Consider the following 19,870-nt stretch of genomic DNA (forward strand, 5'->3'; position numbering starts at 1 on the left):
TGGTGATGACGCCATTTTGCGACTTCTAGCTACATTAGGACAGCCAATAGCTACTTTCCTTACTGAGGAGTTGGCAATACTGTGTTACAGACTTGTGCTTTTCCTGATTCTGGGAGCATACCTCGGTCTCTGGGTAACTTCACCCTCATTCACTTCAATTTCTCCAGCTCCATCTGCTTACACTTTCTACCATTTTACTTTAAAACCTTTTTCCCACCATTTTTATCCGACTCAAGCTTCCCTCCATTCCTCCTCCAGTTTCCAAGTATACGTCTCCTTATGATAATACTGCTGCCCCACTCCTGACACCCATCTCGTTCTTTCTCTAGGGACTCCATTTCCGCCGAGCATTCTCTTGGCCTGGCTTCGTTCGTTCCAAATCCTTGGCACAATTTCACGCGTCTGAAATTACAATATTCAAACCTTCTAATCACCTGTAAATGCCCTCTGGACAGGTGTAAAGAACGCGTGTAAAAATGCCCATAACAGGCGATCAAATCAAACCAAATCACACACTGGACAAAATGACATTTGACACTTTAAAAAAGTAATTACAAATTTTCACTTGCAAGTGTTTTGAAACTCTTAGCCAACCTAACCTGACAAGCCTGTCAACATGTCATTCCCACTCGCCATCATCAAATGGACTCAAACTAGCCACAAATTCTGACGAACTCAATCGTCATGAAACGAAAATACAGTGATGCGTTTCTCTAGCTTGGTTTAATACAAACTTTGATAAATAACGAGGAGCGCCCAAAATGTGTTTTGTGCAGGGAAGTGCTTAGTAATGTTCAAAACGAACAAATTAAAACGACAGGTCTTGACCAAACACCCACAGCATGACGGTAAACTCAGAACAGGGCAGAATGCATCAGGAAACCGTGCTTCGACAGTGGGAAAGTAAGTCAATTAGCACGGCATTGTTGTCATTTTATAACAGGGGATGATGATAAGCAGAAATAAGGGAGTGCTATCTGTCATTGTAGTAGAGTTTCTCTCAAACAATCCCCTTGTACTCAGCTAATAGCTAGCTAACATTAGCCAAAGCAAGCTAGCTAGCTACTGATAGTGCAACCCTAAGAAACAGTACAGGTGAAGATTAAACATTATCAGGCCTACTATACTGTACATATTACTCTAGAAATATTGTTAAATGAGTTTAGGTTGGAACTGTTGCTAGTAAAATACTAAATACTACATATTTTATTCTGGAATAAACTAATTGAAGCAAGATGCTTTTTGAGGCAAACACTCAGTTCTGGGTTGCTCATCTACAGCAGGAAGCAGTCTCCTGTCTAGACTGAGAAAGCAGTAGATGTTCTAAGCTAGTTTGGCACCACATACCTATGCGAGTCAGGGTTCTCAACCCTGGCATACTTTAAAAAACAGAGTACAAAAACAGGCTCAATGCTGAGACATGCTTGTTGAAAACTTCAACCACCCACACACCTCTCATTAGGACAGTATGTTTAATCCAGTTTAGAATAAAATATATGTATTGTATGTTAACAGCAACAGTTACAACCTAGACCTTTTTCAACAATACTTTGTACAGTAGGCCTGATCATTTTTAATTTGCACTGTTACTTAGGGGTGCACTATCAAACTGAGCCTGTGTGTGTGTTCTGTTATACACCTGTGTGATGTGATCAATCAGTTTATTCCAGTTCCGAATTAAAATGACTAACACACAGCCATTGATTGTTGGTTATGTTATTGTACACATTTTAAGATATTCATTACAAAGCTTAAATGTCCCACTTAACCAATACTCACTCTGCCTGTATTTAATTGTCAATACATTAGCAAAAATGTATAAAAACATATTTTCACTTTGTAGTTATGGGATATTGTGTATAGATGGGTGAGAGGAAAAAAAGATGTCATCAATTTGGAATTCGGTCTGTAACACAACATGTGGAATAAGTCAAGGAGTATGAATACTTTCTGAAGGCGCTGTAGCGGATGCCGCAGCCGGGGAGGACTGTATCTTTAACAAGATGGACCACTTCTTTGCAAAGCAGAGGCTCTACTGGCGGTGTTCTTCGATTATCGCTGCCCAGTCTTCAGTACTCTCACACAGAACATTTTATCTGTATTCTCCCACTCTGGCCAGGAGAAAGGGATGCGAGAATGAAGGTAGCTCGTTGGCTAGCTACATTGCTTTTCAGTAATAGCTCATGTTTGCTAGCACTAGCAGCTAGCTACTTTGCTATGCTAACTGGTTGTTGTATTATCAACTTTAGTATTAACATGATGTGTAGTCAATAAATGTGTAGGTACCGGTAATTGTACTGTTGTCAGATTTGTAGTCGAGTGTTTTACCGAAATCAAGATGCATCATTCAAGGATTAGTAAACTAAAGCTTTCCTGTCATTCAGCTCACAGCTGGTCAAGATGTCAGAACTCTCGCGAGATTTTATTTTTTTCAACTACGGGGAGGCAGATTCAATTGAAATTGGCGGGAATGTGTGCTTCCGAATAAGATTCAGAGAAGGAGCAACAACTCGCCATATTTGAACTATTTAGCTAACGTTAGTAAACTAACCATAGCAATTTTATTATTTCGGAATTAACTCAACTTTCTTACCACAAACTTTGTGAACATGCCTTGCTCAGAAGTGATAGACGCCGCAGAAGTTTCTCCACTGAAGAGGACAAAGCCACATGCAGAGAATGTGATATCGGTGCTGAAGTTCTCCAAGTTGTCTGAACATGCCACTGCTCCTACCCGGGGCTCTGCTAAAGCTGCAGGCTACGACCTGTTCAGGTGGGTCAGAGTCCGGGACATGGTCACTGGAAGTGATTTGAACGCTGTACATTTTACTGGCTTGTATTTACTTAGCTAGCTTGCTATTCACATAAGCAAGATAACGTTACTTGAATTCAATACGTTGCAGTGGGTGTATACTGCACGTGTCTGTTTATTTTTCTGCTATCAATCAAAAGTAAAACTGTAGTTAGCAAACGACTATGCATAATGTCTTCATCTCAAGCTACCTAACTAGGTAGCCTAGTCTTGCTTCATGTTTATATGACCAACTTTAACAGGAGAAAAGTTGGCAAACGGTAGTGCTAGCCTGCTCCTCCTACTAACGATGGGATGGGAGTTAGATGTAGGTCACTGCCTTTGTAAATTAGTGACTGTAAGCCACCTGTTGATGTTTTTTCTAACAGTGCCTATGACTACAGTATTGGTCCTATGGACAAGGCTATCGTGAAGACTGACCTCCAGATAGCAGTTCCGTCAGGCTGCTATGGCAGAGTGGGTGAGTAAAGTACCAGGACACACACTTAAATGTTTTTAAAGAAAACATGTAATTGCACCCTGGTCTACGGGTATGTGGGGGTAGGTCTCTCTGGGTATTGTTTGACTTGACAGTGAGGGAGTTATTTTACTTTGACCTGGGTTGAACCAGAAACCTACATCTCTTTTACATAAAATAAATGTTTGAATTTTCTAACTACTTTTCATTGGGAAGGCAGAAAGCGATCAATTTTGCATGGCAACACAGAATCCTACTAATTACTACATGCTTAATTATGTCACTTTTGTTTTGAGCAAACATTGCAGTCAGCCAGAGCAGGATGCCTGGGAGGCAAGCCCAGTTTCAAATCTAATGCAATCAACTTTCAGCTGGTGCAATACATGCCTACACAGGCATCCGGGAAGATTAATCAAACCCCCTCATTACAACTGAAAGTGCAGATGACTGACTGCCTACCGACAAATCACCTTGCAACATAAATAACTACTCATTGTTATTGGTAGATCAGTCAGTCACAATTTACCCACAATGCAACACGTCAATGGAGACTACTTTCACACTCATCTCGTTCAACCCCTCTTTCTCATCTCCCCTTCACTTTTCTCCAGCATAAAACATTATGGAGTTTAGTCATTTGATGTATTTTTTTTTTCACAGCACCACGGTCTGGCCTGGCTGCAAAACACTTCATCGATGTTGGGGGTGAGTTTACTTTTTGACCTTAAGATATTAATATAACATTTTTCCTAAGAGATGGGTTATAAAAATGGCAGGAAAGTGGTAACCATAGTTCTGATGGAGATTTCATGAACCCAAGTCACTCTTTGGCTGTTCTAACCAGAGTCTAGAACATAGAACTGACATGACAGCTAGGCTAACTGGAGTGCCTGTCTCCCCCCCAGCTGGAGTAGTGGATGAGGACTATAGAGGTAATGTGGGGGTGGTGCTGTTCAACTTCAGCAAGGTAACCTTTGAAGGTGAGCTTTACAAATAATCATTCACGTGCCACCTTTCCAAACTCAAAGCATTGAAAGCACTTTGTATCCATGATTAAAAGGGACCATCTGCAGTTGGTACATCCATTTATTTTTTATTACTTTTACGTTAATTATATACCCTTTGCTCTTTGAAAAAAAAAACTTAAATGCCTCATCAGAAACTGAACACTTGTTTTACTGATTTCTCAATCCAAATGCATTTCACATTGAGATCTGTTTTCCAGTGAAACATTGTAGTGAAGGTGTTGGGGAAACTGGGTGACCTATAGAGTGATGGTGTTTCTTTCTGTGTCCCAGTGAAAAAAGGGGACCGTGTGGCTCAGCTGGTGTGCGAGAGGATCTGCTACCCAGACCTACAGGAGCTAAAGGTACTTCACACTTCTCTATAGACTGAATATGACCATTTATAGTGTTACCATACATGCTCAGACCTAGTGGTGAATTGCTGATCACAGCTTTACGATCCAATTCACACAAACCTTAAATGGACACACCTTGTCAACCTGTCTCATTTCATTTAAACTTGAGACTGAAATGTCGATTTTTAAAGTGCATCTTATTTCTGTGAGAATGAGCCTTGAGCCCTTAGGGCTGTTTTTCTCGACTCTGGTCGAGCATCGTCCTGGACTTAACCTCTTCACTTTAACAATTTCCATTGAACATACTTTTCGTCCTGGACTAGGCTAAATCTGTGTTTGGGAAAACTGGGCTCGTTCGCATAAAGTCACTAAAATACCCTTCGCTCCAGTGTTGTAGTATTAACTGTGTCTTCCCTCTGTTTCAGACTCTGGATGAGACTGAGCGTGGGGCTGGAGGATTTGGCTCCACAGGCAGCAACTGATACATCAACATTGTAAATAAACCAGCTTATTAGTTCTGTTATGTCATTGTACAATAATTACATTGTTTAATAAAGATTGTTATTATCCCTTTGCTTCACTGTCTATGCCTGCTGATTTGGCCATTAATGGCAATGAAACATCACTGATTTTCTTGTCTGTGTGGCTCGGTTTGCAAGAGCATGGTTCTAGAGATGCCAGTGTTGCAGGTTCAATTCCAATTGGGGAAACCTATATGAAAATGTCGGCTATGCCCACTTATGTATATCGGCTTTGGATAGAATTCTATGTAAGTCTGTACCCTGAATGACCACTAAGTGGTGCTGTTAAACCATTTCTTTTCATAGTTCGAGGGAGTTTCCCTGTCTTAGGGACCAAACCCTTCACACAGGCTCATATTTGGGCAGCATGTTGGCAACCAAAACATTCCACTGTACCGTTACATGTTAGATCTGTTAACTGTAGAATCAGAAGGCTAATGTGAACCACACCAGGGAGGAGGTTCACTGAGAAATAGGTACAGAGTTCCAGGCTGACTAACTTGCAGATGCATGCCAGATCTTACAACGCCTGGTTAGGTATTTTATGTCTCAGCTAACCACGTTATAGCAATCTGTCGATAGCACTCGGTGACGTGGCACGCAACCATTGGTTGATGCATGCAACGTCTGAGAAGGGGAATGTGACCCTTGCCTTCTAGATGCAGTCATTGGGTTGTATTGAACTGGATATGGTGGCTGTGGTTCAGTAGTCTTCCGTTTTTATAGTCTCTGGAATTACAATAGCTTCCTTCCCTCATCCTTTCATTAGGCCGAGATGCTAGGTAGAAGCAGGAAGCATTGTGGAGAGATGTCACCAGTCCTTTCAGCTGTCAGTAATGAAAGCAAGGAACCAAGGAAGGGTAGATTTAGGGCAGCAGGTAGCCTAGCGGTTTAGAGCATTGGGCCAGTAAACGAAAGGTTAATCAACGGTTCAAATCTCTTGAGTGGACTAGGTGAAAAAATCTGCTTCTGCTAAATGAGAAATGTAATTTAAGCATACACTAAAAACCATGGTTAATGAATGTGCATTAAGTGCTTTTTAGCCCAGGATTAGGCTTAATCTGTGTCTGGGAATTTGGCCCTTAGTGGTTAAAATACATCCCATAAATAGCATAATCTGCAAAGAGAGGAAGTGAAGTTGGGAGACAGGGACAACAATGAAACCTTTTAAACAAAAAAACAAGTTTTTATTGTGACTTTACAACTAAACCCTCACTGATGTGACAGAGCGACAGACGGATGAGTCTGCGGCTGGTCTGATTGACTTCGCTACGGAGCACTGATGTGACAGAGCGACAGACGGTTGAGTCTGGGGCTGGTCTGATTGACTTCGCTACGGAGCACTGATTGTACGAGCGAAAAGTGTGTGGCCGTGACGACCTCAGTGCATAATCATGAAGGCACAGGTTTGGCATCATCAGAACGGTGTATGTTTTGAGTGTGTTTGAGGGCGTGTGTATGTATTTGTGTTGTGTGTGTGTGTTTTTGTGTGTGTGTATACAGTTTATCAAAGGAAGTAGGTCATTATAAGCACCATTACACCCCCTCCTCTCAGGGGCGTTCTCTAGTTTACAAAATGCTTCATAGATTAACATTCTAAACATGGCATTGATTACAGTATAAACACACTTCATTTACATGTGGTATAGAGAGCAGACAGGCTGTTACTTTGGTTTTGGTTGAAAAGAAGATGTCTGACATCTTATTAAAAGGACAGTAGACAGACAGCTACTGTGTGTTGAGTATTACAGTGCATTTATAAGTCTATGTGGATTTGTTACTAGCACCAGTAAATATGTGTAATGCTGAAGTCTAGTCAATGGGGAAGATGAAGAAGCATAGTTATGAGGAAGAGGGGTCCTTCTAGCTAAAGACTTTAGCTACGGTTCGATTCCCTACCCTTCTCCCCTCAGGGATTTGAAAGGAATGGACTGGTTTACCTAATATGGTGGAAACTCTCCTTAGCAGCCAATGCTTTGTGAACCATGAAGGGGGAGTGAGCAAGTGCACACTTCAGGGAGAAGGGTGGAGAATCTGAACGCTGCCTTTCACTTCCACCTCTGCCAAGCTGTGAACACTCAGCATCAGTGACTTCTGCACTCTGCTACTCAGTCCAAATCCACCGCTAGCCCCTACCTCCTACCCCATACTCCCTAGCTACCCTCATGGTCTTGGGGGTAGGGGCTATGGGTGGATATGGCATTTGCCTTACATGTCCCACAAAAGAGTGGCAGATTCCACATATCATCATACAAAACCTATTTCATATAAACCTTTTTCATTAAAAAAAAACAAAAAAAACATTCAAACCAGAGCTTCCTGCACAGAGCAGTTTAGAGTGGTTATTGTTGTGTCATTGTCATGTCTTCCCTCCATGTCATTCTCATTCTCTAAGCCTTTCTTCAGACAGCCATACTGTAGCCAGTGGGTTAGGCCTACACTGTAGCACTAAAGGTTGTATCTATGATATGTAGAATCATCTTTGGGAATCAAACAACGCAATCCCCCCTCCCCCCACCCACCCATTAGTCTCTTTGGCGTTGAGATTGTCCCAAGCTCTCTCTCAGAGTAGGTAGAAGTTGCCCATAACCACTGACCCAGTGTCAGATCTTCTCTCCCCATCCTAATGGTTGAGATATGGATCAAGGGTAAATGAATCTGTTCCTAGACCAGTGTTTACAGGCAGACACTCCCCACCCAGCCCAGACCAGCCACCCCAGTCAGTCCTGTAGTGTAGGTTAATGCAGGACTATCTGCACCCTCATGGTGAGTGTGTCTCCCAGCTGGCCTGTGAGGTAGTCTTTATCGTTGCTGTCCTCCAGCGCTGCCAGCTCCTTCTTCCTGTACACGGCCACGCTACTGATCTGCAGGAAGTAGGCTCCAGGGGGGAGGGACTTCCTCTTGGACAGGTGCAGGTAGCTAAGCCCCTCCCTCTGGCTGATCTTGAAGTAGCCCAGTTCGTTGCCGTAGTCGATGGAGTAGCGCACGTGGTTGTTGAGTGTGGACAGGGCCGGGGTGAACTCCAGGATGTGGTCTCGGCTGGACAGGCCGGACATGTTTAGGTTGAACAGCAGGGTGTCCTCAATGTCCACACTCTCCAGACTCACTGTCTCCTGATGCTGAGGACACAGGACAGGTTACATATAGATATACAGTATTATACAGACATATGATGTGGAACACTGTCCAGACTCCCTGTCTCCTGATGCTGAGGACACAGGACAGGTTACATATAGATATACAGTATTATACAGACATATGATGTGGAACACTGTCCAGACTCACTGTCTCCTGATGCTGAGGACACAGGACAGGTTACATATAGATATACAGTATTATACAGACATATGATGTGTAACACTGTCCAGACTCACTGTCTCCTGATGCTGAGGACACAGGACAGGTTACATATAGATATACAGTATTATACAGACATATGATGTGTAACACTGTCCAGACTCCCTGTCTCCTGATGCTGAGGACACAGGACAGGTTACATATAGATATACAGTATTATACAGATATATGATGTGGAACACTGTCCAGACTCCCTGTCTCCTGATGCTGAGGACACAGGACAGGTTACATATAGATATACAGTATTATACAGATATATGATGTGGAACACTGTCCAGACTCACTGTCTCCTGATGCTGAGGACACAGGACAGGTTATATACAGTATTATACAGACATATGATGTGTAACACTGTCCAGACTCACTGTCTCCTGATGCTGAGGACACAGGACAGGTTACATATAGATATACAGTATTATACAGATATATGATGTGGAACACTGTCCAGACTCACTGTCTCCTGATGCTGAGGACACAGGACAGGTTATATACAGTATTATACAGACATATGATGTGGAACACTGTCCAGACTCACTGTCTCCTGATGCTGAGGACACAGGACAGGTTACATATAGATATACAGTATTATACAGACATATGATGTGGAACACTGTCCAGACTCACTGTCTCCTGATGCTGAGGACACAGGACAGGTTACATATAGATATACAGTATTATACAGATATATGATGTGTAACACTGTCCAGACTCACTGTCTCCTGATGCTGAGGACACAGGACAGGTTACATATAGATATACAGTATTATACAGACATATGATGTGGAACACTGTCCAGACTCACTGTCTCCTGATGCTGAGGACACAGGACAGGTTACATATAGATATACAGTATTATACAGACATATGATGTGGAACACTGTCCAGACTCACTGTCTCCTGATGCTGAGGACACAGGACAGGTTACATACAGTATTATACAGATATATGATGTGTAACACTGTCCAGGTTCACTGTCTCCTGATGCTGAGGACACAGGACCATGTAGTAGGTGGATTATGTAAACACTGACAACACTCAACACTCCGGATCCTGATGACACAACACAGGACCACACAGTTAATATGTACTCCGGATTCAGTGAAGAGCAGGCAAGACATGATAGCATGACCATTCTAGGGTCCACCAGACCACGACAGACAGACATTACCTGTGCGTTGTCCAGAGGTTGCTCCAGCGTTGAGTTGGTGTCGCGGCGTTTGCGCCCCTTCTTGGGGTAACCGTTGATCTTACACTCGTAGCAGGCCTCAGGAGACAGATCGTTGTCACCCACCTCTGCTGCTCCTCCTCCTCCTCCTCCTCCTCCTCCTCCTCCTCCTCCTCCTCCTCCCCTCCTCCTCCTCCTCCTCCTCCTCCCCCCTGGCCCAGACTCACACCACTACCAAAGCCCACGCCTGACACACAGTGCCTGGAACACACAGAAAGGAGTCAATCACAAACACACAGGGCATAAAATCATACCCAAACACCATCTTGCCTATCCATGGGCTAGCTGACAATATCACCAAAACAATGTGCACACTTCAATGGGACAGGGGCCTATGTGTTGTTGTGATTGTGGATGGCCAGATAGCTACCAACAATGACAATAAAGTGACTCGTTTCAGCTAGTTTCATCTTGTTCTTGATACCATGTCTTTTTTAGGGGTTTTGACTGATTTCATTACAATGCTAATAAGGCTAAAATTCGCTAGCTAGCTAACCAACAACTGAAACGATGTAATTGAGAGACATTGTGCTCATTTATATATGTTTTCAATAAATATCGGAGACAAAATGTAGTTTACATGTTGTCAACAATCTGAGCCAACCCTGTCTGTTTTGTCCCATAGTTACACACGTGTTGGTTTTGTTGCTAAACAACAAACCCGTCTATCCATCAAAATTGATAATGATCAAACACGCGCACGCACGCACGCACGCACACACAGTCTCAATCACTCACCCCTGTCCAGCGCGGTAGTATCCAGGTGGACAGCCACAGAGATACCCTCCGTCTGTGTTGGAGCAGCCGTAGTTACATGGATTAGAGGAGGAGGAGCACTCGTTGATGTCACTGCACCCCCCCTGGTCTCCGTAGTTGAACCCAGTGGGACAGAGGCAACGGAAGCTCCCCAGGGTGTTATGGCACGACGCTCCCCCACAGATCTGAGTGTTCTGGCACTCGTTCTCATCTGACCACAGGAAGCAAACAACACAGACAGGAAGTCAACAAAACAAACAGATGTCAAATATGGGTCAAACCTCGGCCAGAGAACACAAACAATACTGAGAAACTCTTGAAGGGAATGAGGAAACCATCTGTAGTACCGGTTCATCTGATAAACATTGGCCGTGTTCTTTTTGGGAAAGGCCACTGAATATCAATGCTGTAATTCCCATCAGTAGAGTCAAGTTAAAGTGCCAGCGACTCAGTTATAACAACAGTGTTCATGTAGGACAGTGACTCAGGGAGGGAGCTCTTCCAGTAATCTAGAGAGGAACAAGTTCAACTTCCAGGAAAGGGATGTAGATTTGATGTTGAGGGAGAGAGAAAGACAGAAGACAGACAGACAGGGGACAGACAGAGAGAAAAAAACAGACAGAAGACAGACAGAAGACAGACAGAGAGGGGGAGAAAAGACAGACAGACAGGGGGGAGAGAAAGACAGACAGACAGAGGGGGAGAAAAAGACAGAAGACAGACAGAGAGGGGGGAAAAAGAAAGAAGACAGACAGACAGAAGAAGACAGACAGACAGAGAGGGGGGGAGAGAAAGAAGACAGACAGACAGGGGGAGAAAAAGACAGAAGACAGACAGACAGGGGGAGAGAACAGACAGACAGACAGACAGAGAGGGGGAGAAAAAGAAATAAGACAGACAGACAGGGGGGAGAGAAAGACAGAAGACAAAACAGACAGGGGGAGAGAAAGACAGAAGACAGACAGACAGGGGGGAGAGAAAGAGATAAAGATAGAAGACAGATAGACAGGGGGAGAGAAAGACAGAAGACAGACAGACAGGGGGGAGAAAGAGAGAAGACAGACAGACAGGGGGAGAGACAGAAGACAGACAGACAGGGGGGAGAAAAAGACAGAACAGACAGACAGACAGACAGAGGGGAGAAAAGAAGACAGACAGACAGACAGACAGACAGACAGGGGAAGAGAAAGACAGAAGACAGACAGACAGGGGGGAGAGAAAGACAGAAGACAGACAGACAGGGGGGAGAGAAAGACAGAAGACAGACAGACAGGGGAGAGAAAAGGGGGAGAAATAAGACAGACAGACAGACAGACAGGGGGGAGAGAAAGACAGAAGACAGACAGACAGGGGGGAGAGAAAGAGATAAAGATAGAAGACAGATAGACAGGGGGAGAGAAAGACAGAAGACAGACAGACAGACAGACAGGGGGGAGAAAGAAAAGACAGACAGACAGACAGACAGACAGACAGGGGGAGAGAAAGACAGAAGACAGACAGACAGGGGGGAGAGAAAGACAGAAGACAGACAGACAGACAGACAGGGGGGGGAGAAAGACAGAAGACAGACAGACAGGGGGGAGAGAGAAACAGACAGACAGGGGGAGAAAGACAGACAGACAGACAGACAGGGGAGAGAAAACAGAAGACAGACAGACAGACAGGGGGAGAGAAAGACAGAAGACAAACAGACAGACAGAAGACAGACAGACAGACAGGGGGAGAGAAAGACAGAAGACAGACAGACAGGGGGGAGAGAAAGAAGAGACAGACAGACAGACAGACAGGGGGAGAGAAAGACAGAAGACAGACAGACAGACAGACAGACAGACAGGGGGAGAGAAAGACAGAAGACAGACAGACAGGGGGGAGAGAAAGACAGAAGACAGACAGACAGACTGACAGGGGGAGAGAAAGACAGAAGACAGACAGACAGACAGACAGACAGACAGACAGGGGGAGAAAGACAGAAGACAGACAGACAGACAGACAGACAGAGGGGAGAGAAAGACAGAAGACAGACAGACAGGGGAGAGAAGACAGAAGACAGACAGACAGACAGACAGGGGAGAGAAAGACAGAAGACAGACAGACAGGGGGACAGACAGACAGACAGACAGACAGACAGACAGACAGACAGACAGACAGACAGACAGACAGACAGACAGACAGATAGACAGACAGACAGGGGGAGAGACAGACAGACAGGGGGGAGAGAAAGACAGAAGACAGACAGACAGGGGGGAGAGAAAGACAGAAGACAGACAGACAGGGGGACAGAAGACAGACAGACAGGGGAGAGAAAGACAGAAGACAGACAGACAGGGGGGAGAGAAAGACAGAAGACAGACAGACAGGGGGAGAGAAAGACAGAAGACAAACAGACAGGGGAGAGAAAAGACAGAAGACAGACAGACAGGGGGGAGAGAAAGAGAGAAGACAGACAGACAGGGAGGGACAGAAAGACAGAAGACAGACAGACAGGGGGGAGAGAAAGAGAGAAAGACAGACAGACAGACAGGGGGGAGAGAAAGACAGAAGACAGACAGACAGGGGGGACAGACAGACAGACAGACAGACAGACAGACAGACAGACAGACAGACAGACAGAAGACAGACAGACAGACAGACAGATAGATAGATAGATAGATAGATAGACAGACAGACAGACAGGGGAGAGACAGACAGACAGGGGGAGAGAAAGACAGAAGACAGACAGACAGGGGGAGAGAAAGACAGAAGACAGACAGACAGGGGGAGAGAAAGACAGAAGACAAACAGACAGGGGGAGAGAAAAGACAGAAGACAGACAGACAGGGGGAGAGAAAGAGAAGACAGACAGACAGGGGGAGAGAAAGAGAAGACAGACAGACAGGGGGAGAGAAAGAGAGAAGACAGACAGAAGACAGACAGACAGACAGGGGAGAGAAAGACAGAAGACAGACGGACAGGGGAGAGAAAGACAGAAGACAGACAGACAGGGGAAAGAGAGAAAGAGACAGAAGACAGACAGACAGGGGGGAGAGAAAGACAGAATACAGACAGACAGGGGGAGAGAAAGACAGAAGACAGACAGACAGACAGGGGAGAGAAGACAGAAGACAGACAGACAGGAGAGAAAGACAGAAGACAGACAGACAGACAGGGCGGGAGAGAAAGACAGAAGACAGACAGACAGGGGAGAGAAAGACAGAAGAAAGAACAGACAGGGGGGAGAAAGACAGAAGACAGACAGACAGACAGGGGAGAGAAAGACAGAAGACAGACAGACAGGGGGACAGACAGACAGACAGACAGACAGACAGACAGACAGACAGACAGACAGACAGACAGACAGACAGACAGACAGACAGGGGAGAGACAGACAGACAGGGGGAGAGAAAGACAGAAGACAGACAGACAGGGGGGAGAGAAAGACAGAAGACAGACAGACAGGGGGAGAGAAAGACAGAAGACAGACAGACAGGTGGGGAGAGAAAGACAGAAGACAGACAGACAGGGGGAGAGAAAGACAGAAGACAGACAGACAGGGGGAGAGAAAGACAGAAGACAGACAGACAGGGGGGAGAATAGACAGAAGACAGACAGACAGGGGGGAGAGAAAGACAGAAGACAAACAGACAGGGGGGAGAGAAAGACAGAAGACAGACAGACAGGGGGAGAGAAAGAGAGAAGACAGACAGACAGGGGGAGAAAAGACAAGACAAACAGACAGGGGGGAGAGGAAGACAGAAGACAGACAGACAGGGGGAGAGAAAGAGAGAAGACAGACAGACAGGGGGAGAGAAAGAGAGAAAGACAGAAGACAGACAGACAGGGGAGAGAAAGACAGAAGACAGACAGACAGGGGGAGAGAAAGACAGAAGACAGACAGACAGGGGGGAGAGAAAGAGAGAAAGACAGACAGACAGACAGGGGGAGAGAAAGACAGAAGACAGACAGACAGGGGGGAGAGAAAGACAGAAGACAGACAGACAGGGGAGAGAGAAAGACAGAAGACAGACAGACAGGGGGAGAGAAAGACAGAAGACAGACAGACAGACAGGGGGAGAGAAAGACAGAAGACAGACAGACAGGGGGGACAGACAGACAGACAGACAGACAGACAGACAGACAGACAGACAGACAGACAGACAGGGGGAGAGACAGACAGACAGGGGGAGAGAGACAGACAGACAGGGGGGGAGAGAAAGACAGAAGACAGACAGACAGGGGGACAGACAGACAGACAGACAGGGGGAGAGACAGACAGACAGGGGGAGAGAAAGACAGAAGACAGACAGACAGGGGGAGAGAAAGACAGAAGACAGACAGACAGGGGGAGAGAAAGACAGAAGACAGACAGACAGGTGGGGAGAGAAAGACAGAAGACAGACAGACAGGGGGAGAGAAACAGACAGAAGACAGACAGACAGGGGGAGAGAAAGACAGAAGACAGACAGACAGGGGGGAGAGAAAGACAGAAGACAGACAGACAGGGGGGAGAGAAAGACAGAAGACAGACAGACAGGGGGAGAGAGAAAGACAGAAGACAAACAGACAGGGGGGAGAGAAAGACAGAAGACAGACAGACAGGGGGGAGAGAAAGACAGAAGACAGACAGACAGGGGGGAGAGAAAGAGAGAAGACAGACAGACAGGGGGAGAGAAAAGACAGAAGACAGACAGACAGGGGGGAGAGAAAGACAAGACAAACAGACAGGGGGAGAGGAAGACAGAAGACAGACAGACAGGGGGAGAGAAAGAGAGAAGACAGACAGACAGGGGGAGAGAAAGAGAGAAAGACAGAAGACAGACAGACAGGGGGAGAGAAAGACAGAAGACAGACAGACAGGGGGAGAGAAAGACAGAAGACAGACAGACAGGGGGAGAGAAAGAGAAAGACAGACAGACAGGGGGAGAGAAAGACAGAAGACAGACAGACAGGGGGAGAGAAAGACAGAAGACAGACAGACAGGGGGAGAGAAAGACAGAAGACAGACAGACAGGGGAGAGAAAGACAGAAGACAGACAGACAGACAGGGGGAGAGAAAGACAGAAGACAGACAGACAGGGGGGACAGACAGACAGACAGACAGGGGGAGAGACAGACAGACAGGGGGAGAGACAGACAGACAGGGGGAAGGAAAGACAGAAGACAGACAGACAGGGGGGAGAGAAAGACAGAAGACAGACAGACAGGGGGGGAGAGAAAGACAGAAGGCAGACAGACAGGTGGGGAGAGACAGACAGACAGACAGACAGACAGACAGACAGACAGACAGACAGACAGACAGACAGACAGACAGACAGACAGACAGACAGGGGAGAGAAAGACAGAAGACAGACAGACAGGGGGGACAGACAGACAGACAGACAGGGGGAGAGACAGACAGACAGGGGGAGAGACAGACAGACAGGGGGAAGGAAAGACAGAAGACAGACAGACAGGGGGGAGAGAAAGACAGAAGACAGACAGACAGGGGGGGAGAGAAAGACAGAAGGCAGACAGACAGGTGGGGACAGACAGACAGACAGACAGACAGACAGACAGACAGACAGACAGACAGACAGACAGACAGACAGACAGACAGACAGACAGACAGACAGACAGACAGACAGACAGACAGACAGGGGGGAGAGAAATACAGAAGACAGACAGACAGGGGGGGAGAAGGATTGAGAGAAAGAGAGAGAGAGTCTGTACCACTCACCGACACACTGGTTCCATTGATAGTGTTGTAGGTATCCCTGAGGACAGCTACACCGGTACCCTCCCACCAGGTTCTGACAGCCATGTTGACAACGGTGGCTACCATCACACTCATCCATATCTGCCAGGGAAACCACACACACACACAAACAAACACCCACACACACAGCATTACAATAGTTATGTGGCCATACAGTTATCTAACTGTACTGGATAGGTACAAGAAAAAAGGTGAAGTTTCTACCAAATCCCTGTTTATAGTGGAGTTATTGCCATATTGCCTATACCTATCTGATCATTTCAGATCCATATAAAGTGCCTAGGGGTATCCCGAGAGAGGCAGTGATTGGCTGACCTTCACAGCTCTGTCCATTGGGGTCCATTGAGAATCCTCTAGTACACTCGCAGTTGAAGCTGCCTGGGCTGTTCTGACACACACCATTAGAGCCACACAGAGCAGGGTCCGACCCACATTCATTATTATCTACAGAGAGAGAGAGACTCATTACTATCTACAGAAAGAGAGAGAGACATTCATTACTATCTACAGAGAGAGAGATACATTCATTACTATCTACAGAAAGAGAGAGAGAGATACATTCATTACTATGTACAGAGAGAGAGACACTCATTACTATCTACAGAGAGAGAGACTCATTACTATCTACAGAGAGAGACATTACTATCTACAGAGAGAGAGACACTCATTACTATCTACAGAGAGAGAGACTCATTACTATCTACAGAGAGAGACATTACTATCTACAGAGAGAGCGAGACATTACTATCTACAGAGAGAGAGACATTACTATCTACAGAGACAGAGAGACATTACTATCTACAGAGAGAGAGACATTACTATCTACAGAGAGAGACTCAATACTATCTACAGAGAGAGACTCAATACTATCTACAGAGAGAGACTCATTACTATCTACAGAGAGAGACATGCATTACTATCTACAGAGAGAGAGAGACATTACTATCTACAGAGAGAGAGATTCATTACTATCTACAGAGAGAGAGACATTACTATCTACAGAGAGAGAGAAAGACATCACTATCTATGGAGAGAGAGAGATATTACTATCTACAGAGAGAGAGAGTCTCATTACTATCTACAGAGAGAGAGAGTCTCATTACTATCTACAGAGAGAGAGAGAGAGAGACATTACTATCTACAGAGAGAGAGACATTCATTACTATCTACAGAGAGAGAGAGACATTACTATCTACGGAGAGAGAGAGACATTACTATCTACAGAGAGAGAGACATTCATTACTATCTACAGAGAGAGAGAGAGAGAGAGACATTACTATCTACAGAGAGAGCGAGACATTACTATCTACAGAGAGAGAGACATTACTATCTACAGAGACAGAGAGACATTACTATCTACAGAGAGAGAGACATTACTATCTACAGAGAGAGACTCAATACTATCTACAGAGAGAGACTCATTACTATCTACAGAGAGAGAGACATGCATTACTATCTACAGAGAGAGAGAGACATTACTATCTACAGAGAGAGAGATTCATTACTATCTACAGAGAGAGAGACATTACTATCTACAGAGAGAGAGAGAGACATTACTATCTACAGAGAGAGAGAAAGACATCACTATCTATGGAGAGAGAGAGATATTACTATCTACAGAGAGAGAGAGTCTCATTACTATCTACAGAGAGAGAGAGTCTCATTACTATCTACAGAGAGAGAGAGAGAGAGACATTACTATCTACAGAGAGAGAGACATTACTATCTACAGAGAGAGAGACATTCATTCCTATCTACAGAGAGAGAGACATTCATTACTATCTACAGAGAGAGAGAGAGAGAGAGACATTACTATCTACAGGGAGAGAGACATTCATTCCTATCTACAGAGAGAGAGAGAGAGACATTACTATCTACAGAGAGAGAGACATCCTATCTACAGAGAGAGAGACATTCATTACTATCTACAGAGAGAGAGAGAGACATTACTATCTACAGAGAGAGAGACATTCATTCCTATCTACAGAGAGAGAGACATTCATTCCTATCTACAGAGAGAGAGAGAGACATTACTATCTACAGGGAGAGAGACATTCATTACTATCTACAGAGAGAGAGAGACATTCATTACTATCTACAGAGAGAGAGACATTCATTACTATCTACAGAGAGAGAGAGAGACATTCATTACTATCTACAGAGAGAGAGAGATTCATTACTATCTACAGAGAGAGAGACATTACAGAGAGAGAGACATTACTATCTACAGAGAGAGAGAGAGAGACATTACTATCTACAGAGAGAGAGAGACATTCCTATCTACAGAGAGAGAGACATTCATTACTATCTACAGAGAGAGAGACATTCATTACTATCTACAGAGAGAGAGAGACATTACTATCTACAGAGAGAGAGACATTCCTATCTACAGAGAGAGAGACATTCATTACTATCTACAGAGAGAGAGACATTCATTACTATCTACAGAGAGAGAGAGAGAGACATTACTATCTACAGAGAGAGAGACATTCATTCCTATCTACAGAGAGAGAGACATTCATTCCTATCTACAGAGAGAGAGAGAGAGAGACATTACTATCTACAGAGAGAGAGAGACATTCCTATCTACAGAGAGAGAGACATTCATTACTATCTACAGAGAGAGAGAGAGATTCATTACTATCTACAGAGAGAGAGAGAGAGAGAGAGACATTACTATCTACAGAGAGAGACATTCATTACTATCTACAGAGAGAGAGACATTCATTACTATCTACAGAGAGAGAGAGAGAGACATTACTATCTACAGAGAGAGAGACATTCATTCCTATCTACAGAGAGAGAGAGAGAGACATTACTATCTACAGAGAGAGAGACATTCCTATCTACAGAGAGAGAGACATTCATTACTATCTACAGAGAGAGAGAGAGAGACATTACTATCTACAGAGAGAGAGAGACATTCCTATCTACAGAGAGAGATTCATTACTATCTACAGAGAGATTCATTACTATCTACAGAGAGAGAGAGACATTACTATCTACAGAGAGAGAGACATTCATTACTATCTACAGAGAGAGAGAGAGAGAGAGAGAGACATTACTATCTACAGGGAGAGAGACATTCATTCCTATCTACAGAGAGAGAGAGAGAGACATTACTATCTACAGAGAGAGAGAGACATTCCTATCTACAGAGAGAGAGACATTCATTACTATCTACAGAGAGAGAGAGAGAGACATTACTATCTACAGAGAGAGAGAGACATTCCTATCTACAGAGAGAGAGACATTCATTACTATCTACAGAGAGAGAGAGACATTCATTACTATCTACAGAGAGAGAGAGAGAGACATTACTATCTACAGAGAGAGAGAGACATTCCTATCTACAGAGAGAGAGACATTCATTACTATCTACAGAGAGAGAGACATTCATTACTATCTACAGAGAGAGAGAGAGAGACATTACTATCTACAGAGAGAGAGAGACATTCCTATCTACAGAGAGAGAGACATTCATTACTATCTACAGAGAGAGAGACATTCATTACTATCTACAGAGAGAGAGAGAGACATTACTATCTACAGAGAGAGAGAGACATTCCTATCTACAGAGAGAGAGATTACTATCTATTACTATCTACAGAGAGAGAGACATTCATTACTATCTACAGAGAGAGAGAGACA

General features: G+C 44.7%; 2 protein-coding genes across 4 annotated transcripts in view; one reads left to right on the top strand and one right to left on the bottom strand.

Moving 5' to 3' along the window:
• The first annotated feature begins 695 nt into the window (after nt 1–695).
• LOC124033522 (deoxyuridine 5'-triphosphate nucleotidohydrolase, mitochondrial-like) lies at nt 696–5,204 on the top strand. Of its 3 annotated transcripts, none has more exons than XM_046345542.1 (8): nt 738–903; nt 1,957–2,142; nt 2,623–2,773; nt 3,181–3,272; nt 3,930–3,974; nt 4,175–4,201; nt 4,568–4,638; nt 5,055–5,204. In XM_046345542.1, exons 1-8 carry the CDS (start codon nt 843–845, stop codon nt 5,109–5,111), a joined length of 690 nt encoding a protein of 229 aa, XP_046201498.1. In that variant the 5' UTR covers nt 738–842; the 3' UTR covers nt 5,112–5,204. The 3 variants fall into 3 exon arrangements, with proteins under 3 accessions (XP_046201499.1, XP_046201498.1, XP_046201497.1); XM_046345541.1 differs by having other exon boundaries at nt 767–903; nt 4,175–4,249; XM_046345543.1 differs by lacking the exon at nt 1,957–2,142 and having other exon boundaries at nt 696–903; nt 4,175–4,249.
• A 1,111-nt stretch (nt 5,205–6,315) lies between these two features.
• Nucleotides 6,316–19,870, bottom strand: part of fbn1 (fibrillin 1) — a 191,314-nt gene continuing 177,759 nt past the window's right edge. Inside the window, 6 exon segments of the mRNA XM_046345486.1 lie at nt 6,316–8,269; nt 9,676–9,839; nt 9,881–9,933; nt 10,471–10,699; nt 16,181–16,300; nt 16,535–16,663. Coding sequence (XP_046201442.1) covers nt 7,889–8,269; nt 9,676–9,839; nt 9,881–9,933; nt 10,471–10,699; nt 16,181–16,300; nt 16,535–16,663 — 1,076 coding nt within the window. The 3' untranslated portion in view covers nt 6,316–7,888.

Source organism: Oncorhynchus gorbuscha, linkage group LG04 (genome assembly GCF_021184085.1).
Source record: "Oncorhynchus gorbuscha isolate QuinsamMale2020 ecotype Even-year linkage group LG04, OgorEven_v1.0, whole genome shotgun sequence".
Taxonomy (NCBI): Eukaryota; Metazoa; Chordata; class Actinopteri; order Salmoniformes; family Salmonidae; genus Oncorhynchus; species Oncorhynchus gorbuscha.